This window comes from Mus caroli, unplaced genomic scaffold (assembly GCF_978045245.1).
Source record: "Mus caroli unplaced genomic scaffold, Mus_caroli_1 scaffold_11, whole genome shotgun sequence".
Lineage (NCBI taxonomy): Eukaryota > Metazoa > Chordata > Mammalia > Rodentia > Muridae > Mus > Mus caroli.
Genome location: NW_028227266.1, coordinates 61418348 through 61437425, shown reverse-complemented (window position 1 = coordinate 61437425; position 19078 = coordinate 61418348). Strand labels below are relative to the sequence as shown.

Sequence of the window (19078 nt, the reverse complement as noted above, 5' to 3'; positions counted from 1 at the left end):
GAGTGGGGAAGGCTGGGGGACACAGCTTAGTGGTCATAGGAGAGCAAGGGAGGCAGGCAGTACTTTTTGACAGGTGGGTACAGAACTGAGGTTCCCAAATACCCTACCTCTGTGATGGGCTCAGAGGCAGGTGAGGCATCTTCTTGGGTTTTAGTAACTGGGTACTGGGGTCAGCCATATGCCCCTAAGGGCATCCTGACACCTGTCAACTCTCCCTTCTTTTGTTGTTTGGTTTTGTTTCCATTGGTGTGTGGGTGTGTGTGTGTGCACGCACTCGCATTTGTGACTGTCCTAAATCATTTACTAGTATAGATTTTATGAACATTATTTATATCATCACTAATGGAGCTGGAGAGTTCTCCAGTCTCTCCAAGTGTGTGGTGAGAACCACTCAAAGCATGTCAGAACTTGGTTTCCCTTCCAGAGACCACAGCTCCTGTGGCCAGCAGACAGCAGTCCAGGCATCTCTTGGTGCTTTATGCACTAGTTCGGTGATCCATTGAGTGTCAGGATTTGTTCTGGTAACTTATGAAGTAGTGGGTCTGTGAGGAGAACCTCAAAGAACCTGTATGAAGCCTTCAGCCCCGGAAGAATTCAGGATGCTCAGAATTCACAATGGAGTCCAGCTCTCTCCACACAATACTGAAGACCAGGCCATCTTTAGCTGGTTAACCCCATGATGGATGAGTTTACTCTAAGTTGCACTCTAAGGAATTGGGTGTTCGCAGCCTCCACTGTGAACATGAAGCCCTGCATCTGATGTAGTTTTGCTTAGCCTCGTGAAGCTGTCTGCTTTACCTGGCCAGGTAGAGCAAGGAGCCCTGTGGAACACAGGGAATTGGTGATACAGCTAGCAGTGGGCCCTGAAGAAAGTGCATCATGCCAGGATGTCAGATCTCTTCTTCTTCTATAACAGTGGCCCTCCCCTTTCCTAACCCTGCAACCCTCTATACAGTTCCTCATGTTATGGTGACCCACCCATAAAATTATCTTCATTGCTTCTTCATAACTGTAATTTTGCTACTGTGGTGGATCTGTAATCTAAATATCTGATATGCAGGATATCTGATCTCTGTGAAAGGCCCAAAGGGGTTACGACCCACGATTGAGAACCGCTGCTCTGTAGTCTGTACTTGTATGTATGTGCATACCAGGGCTTGCCTGATGGCTGCCACCAGACAGAAAAGGTTTTTGTTGTTGTTGTTGTTTTGGTGTTTGTTTGTTTGGTTTTTCAAGACAGGGTTTCTCTGTGTAGCCCTGAACTCACTCTGTAGACCAGGTTGTCCTTGAACTCAGAAATCCGCCTGCTTCTGCCTCCTGAGTGCTGGGATTAAAAGGCATGTGCCACCATGCCTGGCCAGAAAAGTATTTTTAAAAAATATACTGGGCTGGTGAAATGGCTCAGTGAGTAAGAGCACCCGACTGCTCTTCCGAAGGTCCGAAGTTCAAATCCCAGCAACCACATGGTGGCTCACAACCACCCATAATGAGATCTGATGCCCTCTTCTGGTGTGTCTAAAGACAGCTATAGTGTACTTACATATAATAAATAAATAAATCTTTAAAAAAATATATATACTTTTAGGGCTGGAGAGATGGCTCAGCGGCTAAGAGCACGGACTGTTCTTCTGAAGATCCTGAGTTCAAATCCCAGCAACCACATGGTTACTCACAACCACTCATAATGAGATCTGATGCCCTCTTCTGGTGTATCTGAAGACAGCTACAGTGTACTTATGTATAAATTCTTTAAAGTATATATATATATACACATACATATATATATACTTTATGTGTATTTAAAGTATATATAAATAAATCTTTAAAATATATATACTTTATGTGTATTTAAAGTGTATATAAGCCGGGCGTGGTGGCGCACGCCTTTAGTCCCAGCACTCGGGAGGCAGAGGCAGGCGGATTTCTGAGTTCGAGGCCAGCCTGGTCTACAAAGTGAGTGCCAGGACAGCCAGGGCTACACAGAGAAACCCTGTCTCAAAAAACCAAAAAAAAAAAAAAAAACAAAACAAAAACAAAAACAAAAACTAAAGTGTATATATATATATATATATACACACACACACACACACACACACACACACACACACACATACACTTTATTTATGTGTATATTTGCATGGCTGTGCATATGTTTGTATACAGATGCCCACAGTGACCATGAAAGGGTGTCAGATCCCCTGAAGGTGGAGTTGTAGGCAGTTGTGAGCCACCCCGTGTGGATGCTGGAAACCAAATTCAGGTCCTCTGCACACACAGTAAATGCTCAGAGTCCTCTCTCCAGCGCCAACAGTTTGTGTTGTGCTGAGACAGGATCCCAGTGGCTCAGGGAGCCCTCAAACTCACTGTATAATTGAAGATGGCTCTGAACTCTTGATCCTCCTGTCTCTACCTCCCAAGTACACATCAGATGCCTGCAGCCACACTCAGATCCCTCTATTTGTGGGTGACAAAGGGGTTGTCTTCTGCTGTTTCAGCTGGCTAAATACTGGCTCCAAGGCTGTGACTGCCAGTGGGCTCATGGTGTGGCCTACCAGGCTGCACAGTGCTCTGCATGTGGACTCTCCATGTGAACTGCAACAGGAAACTCCTCCGGCCCCACTTGGGGCTGAGTTTATTCACTTTATACCCGAAATTTGGCCCTCCTGGCGTGGGGCCAGCACCTCCCCCTGGACTTCACCGACTTTCGCTGGCTCCTCTTTACCACTCTCTGGACTACCATCCCTCCCCGTGGAAGGGGTTTTAGGCAAGGGGCCCTTCCTTTCCACCCAGGCTACTTTGTCTATAAGAGCCTCCAGGAATGTCTTAGGTTATATGGGGGTAGGGGCTCAGGATACAGTTCAGTTGGTAGAACATTTGCCTAGCATGCAAGCCCTGGATTTGACCCACAGTACCACATAACTCATATTGTGCAAGCCTGTAAGTCCAGTAAGAGAATAAAGGCAGGAGGATCAGAAGTTCAGAGTCAGCTTGGACTGCAGGACACTAAGTTCCTGGCCCCAGCCCTGTCTCCCTAAATCCTGCTCTCACCCAAAAGCCATGTTCTTCCCCTTGCTGCTTTCTTATGGAACTGTGTTCCTAGGTAAGCGCTCCTGCCTCTCAGAGTTGGAGTGTAATGGGGTGGTCCTTATTCTCCCCCACACCCAGGCAAGTGGGTCTTGGCAGCATCTGTGTACCTGCTGGGTAAAATGTGGAAGGGCAGGAAGTGGTCCTCGGACTTTGCTCTCCCCTGCCTCCATCCTATCTATCCTTTTGTTTCAGGGCTCTCCTGAGCTAACTAGTGTCCCTGGAATCCACGTCTACCTAGAGCCTAAGGGACTTCCTCTGAAGTAGGGTCCGTGGATGTAGATGAGGTGAAGTCATACAGAGCAGACAGGATAGGTGCTAGGCCAAGGAGAGCCACACCACAGAGGGATGGCCATGACTAATGGGCTCACAGCCCTGAACACCCACAATGACCTAGGACCCACCACAGGCTGGAAGAGGCAGCGAAGAGACATCCTCTAGAGCCCTTGAGAACACAGCCTTGTCAGTACCTCACCCCCAGAAATGAACAGATAGACATGGGCTGCTCGCAGCCATCACGTTCATGGCACCTTACAGCGGCCTTGAAAGTCATGTGGGGGGCTGGTGAGATGTCTCAGTGGGTAAGAGCACCCGACTGCTCTTCCAAAGGTCCGAGGTTCAAATCCCAGCAACCACATGGTGGCTCACAACCATCCGTAACGAGATCTGGCGCCCTCTTCTGGAGTGTCTGAAGACAGCTGCAGTGTACTTACATATAATAAAAATAAATAAATCTTAAAAAGAAAAAGTCATGTGGACTGCACACGTGCCTGAGCAGCAAGGAACTGGGACCCCAAGGATCCCACTAGGTACAGCCCAGAGAGGCGTCAAGATGCCCTGTTGCTCCGTTTCCAGAAGAAGCTGTAGCTGCAGTCTGGAGCCACACTGAGTAGCCAGGACCTGGAGTGGTGGTCCCCGAAGGAGCCCACCTGCAGAGTGGCCTGCAGGGCCCATCCCCACTTTCTGAGTACTCCTGGTCTCTCCTACAACCTGTTGGACTCTGGGAACCAATTCTCTAGAAGCTTGATGGTAGAACTCCTGGGAGATGAAGCCAGGCTCCACCCACCAGCTTTCCAGGGTGACATTCCTAGTCAACTGTCCAAGAGGCACACAGTGGCCCAAGGCTCCAGGAACTCTCTATTTCTAAATACTTGCTTTGGTGAGTATTTTAAAATGTTCTCTTAGGGATGAGATGGTTCAGTCACTAAAGTACTTGCCTTGCAAGCACAAGGACTCGAGTTCTAACCCCCAGTACCTACATAAAAAAAAACTTCTGGTGTGGTGGTCTGTTTATAATCCAGGCAAGCAGAAATGGAGACTGCTGGGTCCCTGAAGCCCGCTGGCCAAGGAAGCTAGTCTAATGGGCAGGTTCCAGGACAATTAAAGATCCTGTCTCAAAAATAAGGTGACTAGTTTTCCTAAAGGACACCTGAGGTTGTCCTCTGGCCTATGCTGCCCACACTCCATACTTCCCACTGTTTTCTTTCTTTCTTTTTTGTTTTTTGTTTTTTTTCTGAGACAGGGTTTCTCTGTGTAGCCCTGGCTGTCCTGGAACTCACTTTTGTAGACCAGGCTGGTCTCAAACTCAGAAATCCGCCTGTCTCTGCCTCCCAAGTGCTTGGATTAAAGGCGTGCGCCACCACCGCCCAGTCCCCACTGTTTTCTTAGTATAGGTTCCCCAAAATGTATAGTCTTCAGGCTCCACAAACTAGGCCTGTCCGTACCTAGGAGATAGCTGTGTAGACCTTCTGATGCTAGTCCTGAAATGGCAGTGTCCTGGAGACAGGCAGGACATGTTCTGGGTGGCTGAGGGGACAGACATGGCGGGAGCCCTGCTCCTCCCCACCCCCACCCTGTGCCTTCTGGCAATGTTACCCACATTCTTGTCTGGGGAGGTGTGGCCAGGCTACTTGCTGAAGGCTCTGGGCCACCTCCCCTGAACATGCTTTAGCGTCTCATTGTCTCCCAGCACTGGGACAACTTGTGGGACAAGCCCAGTGATGGGCCTGGAGGGTCTCCATTTCTCTTCACTGGCATAGACGCCTCTAAGGAACGTGGTATTGAGTCAAGGGGTAGAGGGGGTGCAGAATTCCCTCAGGTCTGCCATAAAAGAAAGCCTTACACCCTAGGACCCCATACCAACAAGTCTTTCCCTCAGTCCAGAACGCCCACTTGCCTCCCCACCACACTCCCAAAGCTAGAAACAGCCGCCGCCCAGGCTGGGCTTCAAAACAGCCTTTATTCAAGCCTCTCACCCCTGTCACCACCCCTACCCCAGCATGGGCTAGCCCACAGAAAGACCACAAGGGGAAGCTGAGGCACAGTCCCTGAGAGCAGCAGAAAAGAGGCAGGGTCATGCATGGAGTGTCCCCAAGACTCACAGCACAGGTCAGTCAGTGCTGGCTGCCAAATGAGGTGGTGGCGCCTTGTGCCAAGGAGACCTATATCTGAGGCCTGGGAGGAGGTGGGCTGGGGAGAGGCAGGAGCCACCATGCTGGGAACAAAGGCACCAGGCAGGTGGTGAGAGATTCAGGCTGAGATGTGCTGTCTCAAGAGTCTGACTTGTATTGTCTCAGACCCTTACAACAGGTTTTGGGGAATCTATAAAACAAGGGCTTGAGAACTCTGCCTTCCATGTAGCTCAGAACCCAGGCCAGCTTCGAGAGCTTAGCTGAGAGTGACTGGGAGTGGGGCCTCTGGCTCCCTGGAGACTGGGTTCTCAACAGTATATAAATGGGGTGTGAAGTTGGACAAGAGGCTGGGAGAAACACACCCCTGGGCTGAGGGTGGGGGTGGGGGCACGGTAAAAGAACCACTCTTCCTTGCTGCCGCTCCCTAACGGAATCAGTAACCACCAGTCCCCAGAGCCACAAACTATGGAGCCCACCAGAGCAAAAGAAGCCCAGAGATGGAACTGCTCTGTTTAAAGCACAAAAGAAGTTGGGACCCAGAAACCTAGGGCCCAGGGACAGGTAGCAGAGTCTCCTGCTTCTGCCCTGAGCAGCCCTCACCCGCTTGTCACCAGAAGATATCTCCATAAGGCCAGCCCAGTCCTGAGAGAGAGGGGTGTTATTCAGGCACCTCTAATAGTAATGAAATACAGGGGAGGGCAGGGGCCGGGATCTTGGCCTTCATATACTTCCCCAAACTAAATTCCATCTTAAGTCCAAAGGGGGGGAAAAGAAAAGATAAAACAAACTCAGAACCTGACCAGAACAGTTGAGTCTCTCAACAACACACTCTGCCCATCCCTGCCCCCAGTGCATAGTTCACATTACCACGGTGCATGCATGCACACATGTACAAACACCATGGCCTGGTGCCCCCAGTAAGCCTCACTGTTGACTGCTAATGTGGAGCGTGTAGAAGGCCCAGGGCTCAGGAACATAGATGACACCAGGGTACTTCTTTCTGAGAACAGGGTCATTCCACAGCCAAGCCACCCACAGAGCCACCAGTAAGAGGGTGAGCGCAAAGGAATACAAGAGGAAGAGGCCGTTGCTGTCCAGGAAGAGGCGCCTGCGCTTCTGGTGCAAGACGAGAGCCAGCATGGCGAAGAAGGTGAAGATGAAGAGGATGAAGATCTGGCCCTCGGTGACCAGGTACCTGGAGAAAGAGAACAGGGATGGAGGTGAAGTGGGTGCCATGGCAACACCATCTCTGGCATCCTCCTGGACCAAGTCCTAGGCTGCCCTCCCAGTCAATTGGAACATCTCACCTAGTGAGTGGACCGAGTGTGCCCAGAGGCATCATACTGCTCTGACTTTGAGTGGTTTAATCATACTCTGCTGGTTAGCTAGATGAGGGGGTGCACGACTTTAATCCCAACATTGGGGACTTCGAGGACAGCCTAATCTATAGAGTGAGTTCTAGGATAGTCAGACTTATATACAGAGCTGCAAATGTGTTTCATAACAACAATAAAGATAATAATAATACTCAGCTGGGCATGGTGGCTCATGGGTTTACACTGTGCCCAGGAGGCAGAGGCAGACAGGTAGGTCTCTGGCTGCTGCTACACAGCAAGTTCCAAGGCTATGTACTGAGAATCACAGGATATCTGGGCTTTGGGTTCTGGCTTCTCTTTCTTTTTCTTTTCTTTCTTTCTTTTTTTTTTTTTAAGATTTATTTATTTTATATATGTGAATACACTGTCACTGTCTTCAGACACACCAGAAGAGGGCATCAGATCCCATTACAGATAGTTGTGAGCCACCATGTGGTTGCTGGGACTTGAACTCAGGACCTCTGGAAGAGCAGTCAGTGCTCTTAACTGCTGAGCCATCTCTCTGGCTTTTCATACCACATTAGGACACTTCCACGTGATAAAAACTGGCTCTGGGGGCTGGAGAGATGGCTCAGCAGTTAAGAGCAGTGACTGCTCTTTCAAAGGTCTTGAGTTCAAATCCCAGCAACCACATGGTGGCTCACAACCATCCATAATGAGATCAGATGCCCTCTTCTGGTGTGTCTGAAGACAGCTACAATGTACTTATTTATAATAATAAGTAAATTCTTGGGCTGGTACAAGCAGGGACTGAGTGAGCAGGGCCAACCAGAGCAAGCAGAGGAACTAAATTCAATTCCCAGCAACCACATGAAGGCTCACAACCATCTATACAGCTACATAAATTACTCATATACATAAAAATAAATAAATAAATCTTAAAAAAAAAAAAACTGGCTCTGGAGGAACAAGAGAATGCACTCTTTACAGAGAACACCGTGCAACATATGGTCTCAGTTCTCATACTCCCTGGGGCCTCATCTCTTGCTAGCTTGGTTTCTAGAGACAATTGAGTTTGGGGATTCCATCCCAATACATGGAGACTATTGTCATTACTGTCCTCTTGAAGTCTGGACCCCGCGTATAGAACACTCAGAGGCACTTGGTGGCTTCTACAAGGTTACCTACCTGTCTGCCTCTAGGGCACCCCAATGCCGACCTGTTCACTTAAGGGACTCCAGCTTTACAACCAAGGTCTAGGACCTTGGGGACATCATGCAACAACTTTGAATGACAACTTCAAGGCTGTTTTCTCCCTTATGAGGGTAACAACATAAACATCCCCACCTCTCAAGGTGTCTAGCAATGGCGCTCTCTCTCTCTCTCTCTCTTTCTGGTTTTTTTCGAGACAGGGTTTCTCTGTGTAGCCCTGGCTGTCCTTGAACTCACTCTGTAGACGAAGCTGGCCTCAAACTCAGAAATCCACCTGCCTCTGCCTCCCAATTTCTGGGATGAAAGGCGTGCGCCACCACGCCCGGCTTCTATGTGTGGGTTTTTACTGTGGTAGCTCAGTTAGTGCCTGTGCCCTTTGTCCACCCCATGTGCCAATGTCTACTCACCAGTAGTACAGACCACTGGGCACCACCAGGAGCAGGGCAGGTCCTGGCATGTGGCTCTCAGCCTTGCAGGTGGTGAAACAGCCACTGAAGTACATGAAGAGGATGAGGAAGAAGGGGATGTACCTGTGACAGAGAGGCAACAGCTTCACATGCCTGGCCAGGGGCCGTTTGGCCCCACCACCTTTCCACTGGTCCTAGTGTGTCACCGTGTTGGCATGTCATGCACACTGCTCTACATCCAGCCTTTTCTGCCCTAAAGTCAAGGTGGGAGGAACAGAAACTAAAAGGTAACTCTCATGCAAAGGCTCCTGTGTTAAACCTGAGGGGAAGGAGTGGGCGCCATGGTAACCACCTCCTGCCTGCCTTCCCTCTCTGGACTTGGTGCTGGCCCTGTCCTTCATTCCACATGGAGATGAGGGGATGAGAGGCTCTGTCCCATCCATGTCCCTCAAATACCAGCAAGTCCAGTGCCACACTAGCCTGGAAACTGAGCTACCCAGCAGGGCTGAGGTCTGAGAAAACACAGTGCTGGGGGAGCCAAGGAGAGTTGTGAAGGCCCTCACTCACCCTCAGCCCACAGTCTCTATCCCATCCAAGAGTATGGCTTCTCCCCCTCCACACGGGGGCTCCCTTTCAATTCCAACACACACACACACACAAACACACGCACACAAGCATGCATGCACACACACAAGCATGCATGCACACACTAATGCACGCAAGCACACACGCACACTTGCTCATAACTCCTGCTCACATGCAACCCTTTTCTGTCAAGTGACACCCTGACCCTCAATCCTCAGTCCACTCCCCCAACCTCTCCTGAGTTCTCAGCTTGTTCCTCCTCTCCCTACTTCCAAAGGGAAGAGTCATCTGTCAAGGTCAGGAAGAGCTGGCAAGAGAAGCCTTTCTGAACCAAGAGGATGAAGATCTATAACCTCAGACAGACCCAGAGACACCAGTGCTGGGCATGTGTGGAGGGAAGCGCCTCGCAGTGCTAGCCCATCACCTCCTAGCTAACAACTGCTCTCACCTCTTTCCTCTGGCTCTAGTTCATCTTGTGTAGGATGAAGGGAGGAAGAAGAAACCTTTACTTGAGCCCTAGATTCCCCTGGGAGAATGTTCTAAGATGGGGAATACAATCTGTGGCACCCAGACCTGGCCCTGCTGGACCTTCTCAGCTTTCTACGCCCACAACTGTCTCCTGCACCAGACCCACAACTCTCTGTGTGTTTGTTTATCAGGGCTAGGCTCCACCCTCCCCAACCCCAGGCTCATGAGGACAAGCATCTGCTTGCTGCCCTCTAGTGGCCGCTGTGGGAACTTCACGTAGGAAGGAGGCACTAGGAGGCCCCCTTAAGGCCAAAGGAAAGTAGCTGGGTCTTCCTAGCATGCTGAGCAGGGGTCCCACTCATAAACCCTTCACCGAGCAGAGAATACCATCCCAGATGCTCCACTCAGTAGCTGGAGACCTGGGATCCAGGGAGCCTTGTCGCCTGGACCCTGGATAGAACCTAGAGCAGTCAGCCCGCCACTCACCACATGCAGTGGCCCAGGTACTCGTCATAGTAGTACAACAGCTCAAAGGAGTCGATCTGAGAAGGCACAGGGGTGGCAGAGTGAGGGGGGCTGGGACCCATGGGACCCACCCCTGCCCCCTCTCTACCCTCCACCCACACACACCATTCTCATTCCCTCCCTAGGGTACCAGATCGGTCATGAGGAGCCAGTCACTGGGTCCTGCTATATAAACCAGGCCGGTCTTGAACTTGTAGCAATCCCTTTCTCTTTGTCTCCTGAGTGCTGGGGTAATAGACGTGCACCCCACAGCCACTCAGACACCGTGTCCCTTTGCAATTAGGAGCATACTAGTTTGGGTGGCGGTAGACAACAGTGCCTTCCCTCACTTAGGTGCATGCTTGTAATTTGGAGGCAGACAGGAGAATCAGGAGTTCAAGGTCACCCTTGCCGACTTATACAATCTGTGGTCAGCCTGGGCTACAGGAGTCATGAGGGCTGGCAGGGGAGGCAGCCTCACCAGAGTCTCCGGCTTGAGGTTCTTGATAATAGGGTTCTCTCTGACGGACAGGTGGTGCTGGTACCCACTGAAGAGCAGGCGATGGTTGACTGAGTCTCCCACCAGGTGGATGCTGGCTCCCATGATGAAAGTGATGATGCTGACATAGACTATAGACCGAGGCAGCGTTCGGGGGGACCGCTCAATAAGCTGAGGTGAAGAATGAGGGCCATGGCATGCCCCTGCCTCAATTACTATGTGTGATAACCTCTGCCTCCCTTCCCTCAGAAAAAACGGGATAGAAAGTCCCTCTGGAAGTTGTGAGTTCCTTAGCAGGGCAGCCTAGCTCCTGATCTTGGGGGAGTGTAAACCCAGCAGGGTCTGATGAACACACACTTCCTCTCCAGGATCATGGGGTGGAAGAGTTAGAGGCGGGATCAGAGCTTCAAGGCAGGTGTCCTGACCAGGCCTGGCCCTTCCACTACCTCAGTGTGTCCTGTGTGCGCCTTAGGTGGGCTAGCATGATGCATAGAACTGAGTTTTGAGTGGCAGGCCCTAGCAAACAGAAAATGTCAGGGTGTATGAAATGAGTGTGGAAGTTCTAAGAACCACAGAAACTGAATCTTGAGGTCAAGCCTCCTACTGTTAGAGATTTGAAATGTCTTTCATTTTACATTTTTTGTAAGGGCTGGAGAGATGGCTCAGTGGTCAAGAGCACTGGCTGCTTGCTCTTCCAGAGGTCCTGAGTTCAATTCCCAGCATGGTGGCTCACAACCATCTGTAATGGGATCCGATGCCCTCTTCTGGTGTCTCTGAAGACAACTACAGTGTACTCATATAAATGAAATAAATAAATCTTTAAAAATTTTTTGTAAAAATTTACTTATTTTTTTTAAAGATTTATTTATTTATTATATGTAAGTACACTGTAGCTATCTTCAGACACACCAGAAGAGGGCATCAAATCTTGTTATGGATGGTTGTGAGCCACCATGTGGTTGCTGGGATTTGAACTCCGGACCTTTGTTGGAAGAGCAGTCGGGTACTCTTACCCACTGAGCCATCTCACCAGCCCAAAAATTTACTTATTTTATGTATATGAGTACACCATAGCTGTCTTCAGACACACCAGAAGAGGGCATCAGATCCCATTACAGATGGTTATGAGCCACCATGTGGTTGCTGGGAATTGAACTCAGGATCTCTGGAAGATCAGTCAGCGCTCTTAACAGATGAGCCATCTTTCCAGCCCTCATTTTTAAATTTTTAAAGAAGCATTTACTGATTTCTTTTTTTTTTTTTTTTAAAGATTTATTTATTATATGTAAGTACACTGTAGCTGTCTTCAGACACTCCAGAAGAGGGAGCCAGATCTCGTTGCGGATGGTTGTGAGCCACCATGTGGTTGCTGGGATTTGAACTCCTGACCTTCGGAAGAGCAGTCGGGTGCTCTTACCCACTGAGCCATCTCACCAGCCCATTTACTGATTTCTTGTGCGTATATGTGGGTACACATGTAAAGGTCAAAGGGCAATCTGTGGGCGTTGTTTCTCTTTTATGTCATGTGGGGAGGAAAGTCAGGCCATCAGGCTTGGCAGCAAGCCCCTGACCCACTGAACCTGCTTACAGCTCATGACACACGCGCGCATGCATGCGTGAGAGAGAGAGGGAGAGGGAGGGGGAGAAAGAGGGGGAGGCGGGGAAGAGGATGGGAGGGAGACAGGCCAGTCTGTACCTTTAGCAGCAGGAAGGGCGTGATGACGTTGTAGGTCATGTGAAAGTAGTCCCCAACACTCGGCTTGTTGAGAGGAAACCACTGGATCGGGAATACCAGCTGAGGAGAGAGCATCACTCACAGGGAGGCCTGCAGGCCACTGACACCGCCCCTCAGACACTGAGCACTTCGCTTCCTGTGTTCTCTTGGAACCCCTTTAGCAGTCCCAGACCTAAAGGACTCCCAGAGAGAAACTGAGTCCCCCAGTCAATAAGTGGACTCTCCCAGTCATATACGATACACGAATATCCAGGCCCCTCTACACGATAGCACTTTTTCCCCCCGATTTTTATTTTTTAAAGTTTTATGTTTTATTTAATCTTTCATCTAAGGACAAAACACATTTACAGTCCAAAATCCTTCATAATTTGGAAACCTTTCTTTTTCCTTCGGCCTTTTTTAAAACCAAAACTACACTATCATAGTCCCATCTGTTTTATTTCGCCAACTGCCTGGAGTGTCAAATGCCTGCTGAGCCTTCCGCTGTGCAGGTCCTTGCTTAGGTTTATTTCGAGGCAGTTTTTGTTTTGTTTTCCAGGCTACTGTAAATGGGACTGTCTTTCTGAGTTCTTTCGCAGTCTGTACCTGCCTGGGGTAGAAGGAGGTTACTGATTTGGGTATGTTCATTTTGTAACCTGCCCCTTTGCTGGAAGTGCCTAGCCGCTAGGTTCGTTTTGTCTTAAGACAGGGTCTCTCTGAAGGCCATGTACCAGACAGGCCATCAAAGTACATGTGTAGTGTGGAAGGTTAGGCTTCATTAACAGAAACAGCAATTTGCATATATTGTATAGAGATATATCCTAATGTAGAGCAATCAAGGTGCAGAATATAGGGTATAAAACAGTTTCCTTTGGTTAGGAAAAAAAAGAAATTTCTATATATGTTTACATAACCAGAGAAAGGAGTGGAAGGGTATGCCCCAGCCCCTCGGAGGCAGGACAGGGATCGGACCAGGAAGGTCTAACGCTTCCTTATTTTGAGACTTCTACTCTCACTACTTGGAAGTGACTTTTTTTTTTTTTTTTTTTTTTTTTTGGTTTTTCGAGACAGGGTGTCTCTGTATAGCCCTGGCTGTCCTGGAACTCACTTTGTAGACCAGGCTGGCCTCGAACTCAGAAATCTGCCTGCCTCTGCCTCCCGAGTGCTGGGATTAAAGGCGTGCGCCACCACGCCCAGCTGTGACTTTATTTTTTAATTACTACAAATTTGGTCAGTTATAATATGCAAAAACCAGCTAATGGGCTTCCCCTCCAGAGGACAATGAGGGAGGACAGATACGCTCTGTTCCCTTCCCCAAACCTTCCGTCTGGCTCAGTGATTTGGTTAAACCTGGTCTGACTACTCTTCAAGGTGGGCTACAGGGAACACAGGATGACAACTGGGCCCCACCCAGGCCCTCTCACTGGCATGGCTGGCCAGTCACACAGCCACAGAATAGAAAAGCCTCTGGCTTCGCTACAAGAACTGAAATCCATGAGGCCGCTCAGTGGGACCCGGCCTCACACTCACCATGGCAATGGGGCGGCCAAAGTCCAGAACCCAGTTCTGCAGTGTGAAGTAGAACCAGAGGTCAAAATGGAAGGGGGCTGTGCGGTCTTTGTCCTCGGCCTTCACAGAGCCATGCCTGGTGAAGAACGAGAGACCAGGGTCAGCCCCGCTTTCCTCCTGCTTTGCCATCAGCCCAAGGGAAAGACAGAGGTCTAGGCACTTGAAGACAGAACATGCATGCTTTCTAGATGGGAAACTGGATGTAGTCAAGAAGACAGTGGGTTTCAGTTGTCCCAAATCCCCTGTGGCTCAGGAAGAAGCTGACCCAGGGGGAAGTCACTGTCAAGCCTCCATTATAGAATGATGGCGGGAACAAAGCAAGATGTGGAAGACGAATAGGGTGGTCTGGAGAGATGGCTCAGCGGTTAAGAGCACTGACTGCTCTTTCGGAGGTCCTGAGTTCAATTCCCAGCAATGAGATGGTGGTTCCCCCAACTCTCCAACCTCCCCGATCTGTCTCTCTTACAGCAAGCTTACTATCCAGAGACAAAACACCAGTAGCTCCTAAGATAGGGACAGTCTTACTATCCTGTGTGTACAGCCAGAACAGGCATGCGTGACACAGATCCCTGACCTCCAGAGATCAGCTCTGTTCCTGGCTTAGGCTGACTTAAAACCCATCACTGTTGCCAGTTCCGTATCCCTCCCCTATGGGCACGTGGTCCTTTGTAGGTGTTGTTGTGACTGTCCTATATTTGCTGAACTCAGCTAATTAGCTCCCCCTAATCCCAAAGATAAATAGATGGACCAAGCCACCCAGGAGAAGGGAGGCAGGCCTCTGGGGAATCCGTGGTCCTGTACAAGGCAAAGCAGGTAGAGTAGGCTTTCCGCAATCAGCATAGCCTCGTGTCCCCTGACTTAGTTTCCCGCACCACAAACTGATCACCAACTGTACAAGATGCTATGACCTTTATAGGTGGCATCTCAGCTAACCCCAGGCAGTGGCATCAGAGGCAGGGCTGTTCCCTACTGCTTTTAGATGAAGATGCTGAGACTCAGGTCAGAGTCCAGCCACTGTCGCCTGCCTGTGTTGTAAGGAGCTGCTATGACTACTTTTATTATCTCTTTCCCAACTCTTGCTTCTTTCCCAAGAGGTAATGTTAGCCACGGGGAGGGCTTGGTGAATTGGGGGAAAAGCGCCTTCTTGTGCTGGCTCTCTAGAATGCAAGCCCCAAGGCGGCCTGCCATAAAGGTCCACCCTCCAAAGACAGCCAAGAGAAAGTGAAGTGGCCTCAAAGAAAGTGTGTGTGCGTGTGTCACATGGCAGGCTGCCTCAGGGCATACATGCTGGCACCTTTTGCTGGGGTTGTGGGGTGGGGTGGGCGGTGCTGAGTTCACACTAACTGCCACGGAAATGCAGGAGTTCTGGATAGCACAGAACTCAAGCCTGGGTCTCTGTGCTCTTAACAGCTTACTATTTCAATCACTATAATAAACCGGCTGGCATTTGAGTTCAATCTAGAAAAGGATCAGTGTAGCCAGGAACAATATGCAGAACCTGCAAAAAAGGAAAGACTGGCACTTTCAACCAGAAGAAGAGCTGCATGTGAGCTGCAGAAAAATGTCTGGGGGAGAAGGCATGCAGAAATCCCAGGCCTATCAGAGACTAAACGGTAAAGCTGGCCAGGCCTAAGACAGGGCTAGATATTCAGGTAAACAATGCAGACTGCTCAGAGTGCCGTGACAGCGCCCCAACAGAGTCCCTGTTTGTCCTTTCCTCTTTATGACTTTCAGAACAGGCCTCAAACAAGCTGTGAGTGGTGAAGAGTTGCAGGGAAGAGGGTGTCCTGTGTTTTTCATTCTGAAGCCCTCAACTCAGACTGAGCTGGGATGTTTGGTATAAAGAATTAAGGGGCCAGGAGGTGTTGCGTACTCCTAATCCCTGCACTTGGGAGGCAGAGGCAGGGGTGGGGTCTCTGAGTTCCTAGCAAGCCTGGTTTATAGATTGAGTTCTAGGATAGCCTGGACTACACAGAGAAACTCTGTCTCAGAAAAAAAAAAAAAAGAGAGAGAAAGAGAAAGAGCCGGGAGGTGGTGGCGCACGCCTTTAATCCCAGCACTTGGGAGGCAGAGGCAGGCGAATTTCTGAGTTTGAGGCCAGCCTGGTCTACAGAGTTGAGTTCCAGGACAGCCAGGGTTACTCAGAGAAACCCTGTCTCAAAAAAACAAAAAAAAAAAACAAAAATTAGAAAAGAGAAAGAATAAAGGGGTTTTGAAAGCAGACACATGGGGATGTGGGGGAAATGAGGCCACTTGGTGCACTGGCTCACACTAGAGGCTCCTTAACAATTCCTCCCTCTATCCCAGGAAGCACTTCAGTAAATGGGAACCCCTGACATTAGTGTGGCCTAGCTTAGGGGGGCAGGAGGGGGAAAGAGGTAGCAACAGGATGAGGGAAGAGCTGAGCTCGGGACTCCAGAGTCACACCCGTGGATGTTCAGAATCCCCCTCTGCACTGAGGGCTTTTCCTCAGCCTAATGACAGCTTTCCTTTACCAGCAATACACAGACAAAAGACAGGCAAACTTCTGAACCGTTTCCTTCTGCGGGGCTTTGACAGTGATGGCAGATCACACAGGGAAAGGTACCCCCTCAACACCGGAAGATGAGGCACCTCAAGCTTGTCCCAAGTTCCTGACTCTAAATTTCCCAGGCTGAGCCCCCCAGGCCGTGCTGGTCCTAGGCCCCCATCAGGAGCGACAGACTGAACGGAGGAGGATATTGGCTCGGCGAAAGGCAATGCCAGTCCGGGTAACCTGAGGCAAGCCCGGCCTTTGCTCCTGCTCCCCTCCTCGGCTTCCCAAGTCTACCACACAGGGGAAACTGACACCTCGACAGCTGGGAAGCCAGGACCAGGAGGCAGCATCTGCAAGCCTGGGGGGCAGAAAGGCAAAGGGTTTGTCTAGAGAGTTGTGTACGGGGAGTAGAGAGAAGGGCTCGGGACATTTCAACAAAAATGAAGACGTGCAGACAAACAACGAGGAAAAAAAGAAAAGGTCCCAGAGACAGCTGTGGTGGCGCTCACCTTACAGCACTCAGGAGGCAGAGGCAGGTAGATCTCCGAGTTCGAGGCCAGCCTGGTCTACAGATGGAGTTCCAGGACAGCCAGGACTATGTAATAGAATCCCTGTCTAAACACAAAAGCAAAGACAGCTTAAATAACGTAAACACTGTAGTGTCGATGGACAGATAACAGGTAGAACAACCGTGACAGCCACAAATATGGAAGATGATTTTGATCCCCTTAGTGCCGGGGGCAGCTTGTGGAATGTCTGCTGAACTTGTGGAAGGTTTTTGGGCGTTTTACAGCCTGAGCCTCAGTCTGATCAGGCACCTTACTGCACACTGGACCACTTCCTTATCAGTCAGAGACGATGACCTAATACTTAGAGTATAGGGACCCTCAAGTGACAAGAAGCTGCTCAATAATGTGCCTAAGGGCAAATCTGCCCTGATGATGTGTATATACAAACTAAGATGGCTACCCTGTGACTACGCCACGGAGAGCTCATAGGATGACCACCAGGTAGAAATGTTACCAGAGGCAGCACAGCGCATGCTCAGAGAATTGCTCCCCATCAGAACTATGAAAAGGTTGTCCTCAACCCAGTCTCCCAGAACTTCCCCCACCATCCCAAACCATGCCAGGGACTTCCTAAAATTCACCTGGTGCACATGAGTGCTCAAATCTCTCCACGGCTCTTTGGTACCTGTGGCATATGGAATATGCATTTTTACCAGGTCACTCGGGTGAGGAAGGTAAGGGGTCTCTCCTGCTCAAAGTGAACAGCCTCCCCACCTAGAGTAGGCACCTCATCCAACTTCAGACTCTAGGGCCTTCTCCGCCAACTCTGGGACATTCAGGGCACTTTAAAGTCGGTCCAGCCCCTGCCGTTGATTTTCTCTTACACTTGTGACATGTCCAACACCAGTACGTACACTCCTTGTCTTTCCTCACATTCTTCCACTGTCTACCATGTCCAGTTTCTGTGGACTGAACCACGACTTCCTCCATGCTATGCAGTCACTACCAACTGAACTACATCCCCCTAGAAACCTGCCTCTGCCTCCTGAGTGATGGGGTTAAAAGCATTGCCACCATGCCCGGCCTAATAGCCGTAAGTGTCTGTCCTCTGCAGAGTCTTGTACTGTTCAACTCCAGAAAGACCTCCAGGATTAGCTATCACCTGCTTTGGCTCCGACTTTGACTTTCCTGTTTGCCTTCTGGCACAACGCTAGGCACATGACAGGTGTTTAATCAATACATGTGACAGGCAGGGAATGCTTTGGTCAGTGGAGCGTATGGAGGAGGCAGACTGGAGGAAGAGATGAAAGGGCGGGTTTTGCGTCTCTGGCTCTGCCCTGTCGAGCCAGATAAACCCCAAACCTCTCCCCTCTGAGGGAAGGGGCCTCTCATTCAGGATGGGAGCGTGCCACGCTGTCCCCGGTTAACGGCCCATTTTCCCTGGGCCCCGAGCCACCGGATTCAGAGCAGAGTCACAGTCTTGCCCAGAGCAGGAGGTTCCTAAAAACTTGGAAGTGGCACAGGGACTCAGCCGAGCTGGCCGGGGTGGCCCCCAGTAGCCTATCCCAGCGGTTTCCTTAACCCTGGCGAGGTCTCTCAAACTCTGGGGCCCCTCGCGGCCTCCCAGTCCCCGCTCCGCGCGCACCTGGCCTGCACGAACGCGACACCGGGGCCGCCTGCTGCTCCGGGGAGCTGGCGCCTCCGCGTCGCCGCCTCCATGGCCGCCACGCTCGGCCTCGCCTTCCGAGAGGAGAGACGGCTGCGCGGGCCGCGCGGAGCCTCGGCGCGCAACGCGGGGAAGGCAGGGCGGGAGAGAGAGAAGCGAGCGCGGGGCCCCGGGGCGGGCGGGAGGGGAGGGGAGGAGCTGGAGGCTGGAGGGGAGGAGGGAGGGGAGAAGCCGGAGGAAAGAGCAGGGGGAGAACTGGTGAAGGGAGGAGGATGGGGAGGGGCTTGGGGCAAGTCCGGAGAGGAGGGTGGGGAGGATGGAGTGTGGGGAGGAGGGAGGAGGAATGAGAGAGCGGAGGTGGAGGGAGACAGCTGGAGGGCGTGTTTTGTTTGAGAAGGAGGGGCCTAACTTATGTCCCAGAGGTCTTGGGTCTTAGCTGAATCTGCACTCCAGTGGGGAAGCCTGGCGTCTGGGTGGTTGTTTTTATTTGTTTGTTTGCTTTTGTTTTTTCCTGGGTTCTCTGCATTTCTGCAGGAAGGAAGCCTTGCCTAGCCGGGCTTGAGGGTACTGGACGAAGATGAACCGGGGACCCGGAATGACCAAGCTGTGAGGTCATCAG

The 19078-nt window shown here is 50.6% G+C and overlaps 1 protein-coding gene across 1 annotated transcript; it reads right to left on the bottom strand.

Annotated features, from left to right (window-relative positions):
* Nucleotides 1–5304: 5304 nt before the first annotated feature.
* On the bottom strand, nt 5305–18780 carry Cln6 (CLN6 transmembrane ER protein). Its single transcript, XM_021172099.3, has 7 exons — nt 18439–18780; nt 13731–13845; nt 12183–12281; nt 10469–10657; nt 9970–10025; nt 8431–8553; nt 5305–6690 (listed from the first exon to the last, which is right to left on the bottom strand). Exons 1-7 carry the CDS (start codon nt 18510–18512, stop codon nt 6420–6422), a joined length of 927 nt encoding a protein of 308 aa, XP_021027758.1. The 5' UTR covers nt 18513–18780; the 3' UTR covers nt 5305–6419.
* Between the last annotated feature and the right edge of the window lie 298 nt (nt 18781–19078).